This window comes from Eleutherodactylus coqui, chromosome 6 (genome assembly GCF_035609145.1).
Source record: "Eleutherodactylus coqui strain aEleCoq1 chromosome 6, aEleCoq1.hap1, whole genome shotgun sequence".
In the NCBI taxonomy this organism is placed as follows: domain Eukaryota; kingdom Metazoa; phylum Chordata; class Amphibia; order Anura; family Eleutherodactylidae; genus Eleutherodactylus; species Eleutherodactylus coqui.
Window position 1 is genome coordinate 45,003,234 of NC_089842.1, and position 7,020 is coordinate 45,010,253.

Sequence of the window (7,020 nt, forward strand, 5' to 3'; positions counted from 1 at the left end):
CAAAAGTACAAGAAAAAATGGCTCTAATATGCTCAAAACCATATAAATAGACCATAGAAGTTTTGGAATTCTGTTCTATGGAGCCTTGAGACGAAATTAGAAAATTTGAGGCCTATGGACTGCAGGCAGGAGTAATTAAAAGTGGCATTTTGTGGTGAATCTGCAGAAACCACTTGTTACATTAGTTGTGCTAATTTATTGAAATTATTCTTGTTAGTTTTTAGCAAACAGCTAAAAGTTTGTAAATTTAGCAAATAAACCTGATTTGCAAAGCAAGGGGGGGGGGGGTGTTGAATAATTTTGATTACAATTGTATGTGTCTCCATGTTAACATATTTCAAACAGTCATACACCCTTCCATCTCTCCCCTACTTCTTCCTAATTTACAAGATGTATGCTAAGAAGAAGTAGAGGGCAGATAGAAGCGAGTATGACTGCAGACCAGACTACATAGGGTTTGCTTGTTGTCTGTTACCATAGAGACACCTACATCTGCATAGGAGCTGTAGTCACAAAACAGTAGATATAGTTAATAAAGGCTATTTTCAATGTTGCTTCATTTTTCAATGAAAAGTTGAGTAGTTCATCATGCAACCAAAATGTTGATCTATCTGGCTGTCAGAGACTGCTGGGTACTCAGTGGATAAACTACTACAGGCCTAGTTACAGTGGGAAACATAAATTGAATTAAGAAAATACCTCAAACGTCTTTTGTAACTTTTAAGGCCCTCTGTTCACGGGCGTTGCGGTATCCTGAGGCAGATCTCCGCTGCGGGAGCCGCCGCCCGGGAGCAGGAACCGCGGACAAATCTGCGCTGGTCAGCCTATCTGCCAGATAGTCTGACCACGGAGAATCATGGCAATTCGCAGCATGCTGTAAATTGCTAGCCACAAGCAGAAAATCGCAATAATTCTCCGCTCGTGGACAGGGGGCCGGCTCTTTACCGCTGGCGAAATCACTACTGTGGACAGGGGGCCTTAGGAAACACACAATATTTTAGTCCCGGATAACCTCTTTAATAGCCTGCAAGTAGGTAAAGGAGTACAGGCTGATGGAAGATGAGGAAGATACTACTTGCTTTGATGGGATATATTGCAATATTTTATACATTTGCACATGCATCCAATTTTTGCTAAAATTATAATGATAGGTGTGCATTGACGGTGTTATATAAGCAAAATTCTCCTACAGGTTACCAGCAACCAAGTGAAAAGCTTGCCTCTAATAACAGCTGTACAAGAAGTAGTCAAAAAGACCGATCCAGCGCTATATCTCAATACTGGTGTCCAATAATGAAATAACAATAGCGTATTTGAATAGGATGGCAGGAATGCACTACACGACGGTATTACACGGGTCCCTTTGGGCACTGGAATATGGATTTCGACTTAGTGCTGTGGCAAAGTTGAAGAGTAGCATGTGAGAAGCAGAAATCCACTTTCTGTGTCTCTCTAAGTCCCATAGGACCGCTGCTGTGACTGAAGTAAGGAAAGCATAATCGAAGTAGCCTCCTACTGCTACAATAGGGGCAGATAATCTAGGGGTGGTATGCCATACTATTATATAAAGCATCCATGCCTTCCTATTCAAGTATGCTATTATTTCAATGAAGGATCCATCTTTTTGACAGCGCCCTGTATAAAATGGACTTACCCCCAGAACCTCAGGTTCTCCACGGTAAAATGTAACAATTGGTTTGGGCATTCTGGCTGGAGCATTGCAGGATTGTCCTTCAGGTCTGTTGCTTTGATCATTTTGTGGTCTCACTTGGGAGATAACCACAAATCCTCCTGCATCTGGTACGACTGGAGACATGTCCCTTCAAGTGTAAAGCCAAAGATTAATGACATTTTATATATACAATTATTCTTTCTACAGTAAACTTGATTCTATTACACATGGAAATTGTTGAACCCTTTCCTGCAAAACCACAAACCAAGACAACTTATTTGTGGTGTTCTGACTGTAATAGGCCATCAAGGTACGTCCAGGAGCTTTATCCATGCTATCAGCCTGTAGCAGCTCCCTTTGCAACTTCCATAATTGGAAATTACTATGATTCTGGGCATTTAATTCAGTATATAAGTAAATAAAAAATAAATCTTGTTATTTGTGTAGCACCAACATATTTCGCAGCGCTTTCGGGAACTCAGACTGGGTACTCACCAACCTTGGAAGGATGGAAGGGTGAGTTGACCTTGAGCTGCCTATCTGACTACCTGAATCACATGGGGATTGAGCTTGCAACCTTCAGGTCATGAGCGAGAGCTTAGTACTTTGCGTAACACAAGGCCCTCTGTATATGCTGTTAAATCTGAAAGAAGGAGCTTCCTTTGACAGCCCGTAGGTGCCCTTTGACATGATTGCAGGGTGCCAATGGGTTACCATGGTAAAATCTCTGAAAAAGGCCATACTTCATGATACGGGGATACAAGGGCAAGTAGCGACGCCAGTTCCTGGCAGCATGTAGATAGTCAAAACACTATATTGTGGAGATTACACAGGTGAAAAATACTGATGAGCAACAGCTCAGACACTACCATATATTAGGTGGATGTAGGGGCACAACTAAAGGTTCAGGGGTTCGGGAGCAAAAATTTAGCTTGGGCCCTCCCCTTTCCCTTCCCCCCTGTATTCATACCCATATCTAAACAATATGAAAACAAATTTACATACATGATCTAGCCCCTTGGCATAAGCTTTCCAAGCATGACTTATTTCCTTGACCACATACATATTTGTTTGTAGCCCCTTAGGCCTGGCTCACATGAACGTATGATTACCAGATATTACACATGTGCTATACATGCATGTGATACATGGTAATTCACAGGCAATCAAACACATTGCCATACGCAGTTCTCATATTTGTAAGTTGGAATTGCATAATATACAAGCCCAAAAAAGAAAGCACCATGTTCTGTTTTGCAGTGTATTATGAATGAGAGAACCCATTGTTACCTATGGGCGCATAAACAATGCCACCCATATGCAGCTATATTACAGTGGCAATATAAAAAAGCAAAATAAAACAGGTGGACTGTACATGACAGTGCGCGTGAGATACGCGTGAAATTTAGCTGCCATGTGCGACAATAGGGAAGGTGACTGGCAACTCCACAGGGGCAAAATGCTGCAGTGCTTTATGCTTCATTTTTGAACCACATCAAAAAACTGCATGCGCTATTCAAAAACCAAAAGCGTTTTTCAAAAACTGCACGTGGATTTAAACAATACATGTGTCTTTAAACAGGTTTTTTAGGCATTTTTTAATTGTGTGCCATTATATACAGGAGATACGCAGGTTATACCAGCATGGTTGATATCACTATATACAAGGAGATGTACAGTATATACAACTCCTGTATATAGCATTATCAGCCATGCTTGTGTAAGGCCAGTGTCACATCTACATCAGAGCCTCTAGTTGGAGGTTCCATCACCTATCTGGCTCAAAATACTGGAAGACTTATTGTGGGTATTATTTGGCTCTTATGTAGTGTTATTGGTTATATTCATCCTTGCACTGGCCTTTTTCAGTAATAGTGTTGTGGTTTAATGGGTTAAAAATATGTGGTGAAGAATTCAGCAGTCACAATTCACTGAAAAAGAGACCAAAGTTTGCACAGATTACGGAAGCAGGAAACGGAACTCCCAAGCGTAGATGTGAAAGCTGCCTTACTGATTTATCAATGGAATTGTAAAAGAAACATTTGCACAGAATGTTAGCAAAAGTCTACTAAGGGGTTAATGTGTAGCTGTCTATTGTACAGAGGTAGCAAAGTTTAACTTGATGATCTGGGACAAGCTATTTTAGGCTAAGCTCACATGAACTGGTCGGATTCCGCAGCAGATTTCCGCAGCGGAAGACCTGCGATCCTTCGCAGGAAATAATTGTGAAAGATCGCAGAAGATAGCGGATGCATGCGGTTTTCCATGCGGATGTACGCCTATGCAGAATGTATCCGAAAAAAAGATCTCTCTCCCCTCCAGCCGGCATTTCAGCTTTGCTATCTATTCTCCTATCTAGTTGCAGGAGTTTCCGCCACTCATGTGCGATGTTAATTGCGTATGGGCTGCGGATCGCTCACATGCATAGACATCTATTGAGGCTGTCAGCGTTAAAATAGAGAATGCTGTGATTTTCTTCTGCTTGCAGAATATGCAATTTGTATGCCCGAGTGTGAAGGAAAATTCAAAAATACTTGCCCATGTTTTTCCGTGTATCTTCCATGCGGGCGGTAATTGCAGAATCCGCAATTCAAATCCGTTCGTTTTAGCTCAGCCTTACAATTTTATTATCTTATCACAAGTAAAGCAAAAATAGTGTCACACCTTGTTAAAGTACCTTTTACACCAGACGACTATTAGCCAAATAATCACTCAGAAGAGCGAATGAAATGATAGTCGTTCTGTGTAAACACAACCATCAACAGGGTGACGAGCAATGGCTGACTTACTAGTTACTAGTCAGTCCTTTTTAGCTCACCTGAAAAATTGTCGCTGTTTCTCAAAAGTTCTCTGGTGTAAAGTCACAGTCGTTCGTCCTTGATGACTTGTGAGCGAATTTGCATGGAGATCCCTCTATGAACAATATATCAGCAAACAGCTAATTAACAATCGTCGCTCTGCACAAAAGAGAACGACTGTGGATGATACTCCATGGAAGGTAGGAACATCACATAGCGTAACACAATAAAAACCTTTGTAAAGTAATTGAAAGTGTAAGCAAACTGCACACAGAAAGTTATATTAAAGTATTAAGAATCAAGTTAAACTTTGCTACATCTGTTGTCTGTGTTATATGTTCTCAGTATTGTTGTATCTTGTCACCACCATGAAAAATAGGTGGAGACAAGATGAACGACCCCAAGCGACGCCCACAATTTTATTGGCTGGCCTGGAGAATAGGTGGACATTCTTTTTAGCTTACCTGAAAAATTGGCGCTGTTAATCAAAAGTTCTCTGGTGTAAAGTCACAGTCGTTCGTCCTTGATGACTTGTGAGCGAATTTGCATGGAGATCCCTCTATGAACAATATATCAGCAAACAGCTAATTAACAATCGTCGCTCTGCACAAAAGAGAACGACTGTGGATGATACTCCATGGAAGGTAGGAATATCGCATAGCGTAACACAATAAAAACCTTTGTAAAGTAATTGAAAGTGTAAGCAAACTGCACACAGAAAGTTATATTAAAGTATTAAGAATCAAGTTAAACTTTGCTACATCTGTTGTCTGTGTTATAAGTTCTCAGTATTGTTGTATCTTGTCACCACCATGAAAAATAGGTGGAGACAAGATGAATGACCCCAAGCGATGCCCACAATTTTATTGGCTGGCCTGGAGAATAGGTGGACATTCTTTTTAGCTTACCTGAAAAATTGGCGCTGTTAATCAAACGTTCTCTGGTGTAAAGTCACAGTCGTTCGTCCTTGATGACTTGTGAGCGAATTTGCATGGAGATCCCTCTATGAACAATATATCAGCAAACAGCTTATTAACAATCATCGCCCAGTGCAAAAGAGAACGACTGTCCGTACACTTCAGCCACCTTTCTAAACGACCATATGAACAATAGTTACTCCATTGAAGGTAGCCTTACGTAGAAGCATCACATAGCCTAACACAACAAAAGTCTTTGTAAAGTAACTGAAAGTGTAAACAAACTGCACACAGAAAGTTCTATTAAAGTATTAAGAATCAAGTTAAACTTTGCTACATCTGTGCTTTGTGTTCCAAGTTCTCAGTATGTCCCCTGCTTGCTGTCAGTGGATGATAACATTCTTGTTTATATCCAGAGGCTGTAAAGTCTGCAGACCTGACACTACTGACAACAAAGTGTGGGATACAATGTATCCTGTTATGATAATACTTTGTGAGTTAAACACAGCAGCAGCGCCAACTTGTGTCTTAATAGTTTGCTACAAAGTATGATACAATGTATCAGTCTGACCTTAAGGCTTTATAGCTGCTTAGTACCTTGTGTTGTGATCTGAAGTAGCTTATCTGCGGTTTCCTGGCTGTCCGTGCAGGGGGGTATTGAGGAAGTGTTTTTAGAAATGACTCCATCATCACGTGACTCCATGTAGCGGGGAGGAGTAACTGCACGTTCCTTGTTTCTGGAAAACATCACCATATTGCGATGCTCTCTCACAGAGTATATTTAGTTTATTAATTTGGGGCATCACAGTACCTTGCCTGGGGTCTTGGGTTTGAATGCAACCAAAGGCAATATATGCATGGAGTTAGTATGCGCTAATCATATTTTCATACTATAATTGCCTTCCTGTGATATTGGTCTTATTAAGTGGAAGTTAGACTATGAGAGATGCTGATAACGTCTGTATAGTGCTGAGAAGATACTGACACTATGTAAGAGGAAGAAAATAAAGTCATTTGGAGTATGTAGGCATGACGTAAGCGTGTGACATGTGAATAGGTGCGGAATATGTTGGCACTATATAAATAAAGATTATTATTATAGCCGCATGTGAGGAAGTTATGAGAAAACTCATATGTAGCACTACGTACTGTATGACATTTCTTCTGATTGTCAGTTCAGCCATTCCAGCCACACCATTTACTAAAAGGGGCATACCAGGGGCATACCTAAAGGCTCAGGGGCCTGGGTGCAAAGGTTTAGCACCCCCCCCCCCCCCGTCCCACACACACACACACACACACACACATACACACACCTGTACCTGTATGCATACCCATATCTACCTTGTGCTGCATACAACTGCAAAATGAATTTACATACATGATGCTTGGTATAAGCTTTTCGAACATGACTTTGACTCATTTCATGAACTACATGAAAGTGTGTTTGCAGACTCTTAGGCTAACTTCACACAGGCGGGCGTGATAGGGGGGGGGCATGAATCCTGCCTCCATAACACGCTTGCCATCCATGTGAAAGCCCCATGGATGCGAGGCGTTTTCATGTGAATACAGCTTTGCATCACTTTGGGAACGTAGGGATCCTCATCCCAGCAGAGGATTGCGGAGTTCT

The 7,020-nt window shown here is 41.2% G+C and overlaps 1 protein-coding gene across 1 annotated transcript in view; it reads right to left on the reverse strand.

The window, feature by feature from the left end:
- LOC136633533 (uncharacterized) overlaps positions 1–6,079 on the reverse strand; it is a 75,299-nt gene extending 69,220 nt beyond the window's left edge. The window contains exons 1-5 of the mRNA XM_066609293.1: positions 5,985–6,079; positions 5,379–5,473; positions 4,935–5,029; positions 4,491–4,585; positions 1,655–1,820 (exon numbers count right to left, since the gene is read on the reverse strand). Of these exons, the coding sequence (XP_066465390.1) occupies positions 1,655–1,816 (162 nt within the window). The 5' untranslated portion in view covers positions 1,817–1,820; positions 4,491–4,585; positions 4,935–5,029; positions 5,379–5,473; positions 5,985–6,079. The remainder of the gene's footprint in view (positions 1–1,654; positions 1,821–4,490; positions 4,586–4,934; positions 5,030–5,378; positions 5,474–5,984) is intronic.
- Positions 6,080–7,020: the final 941 nt, after the last annotated feature.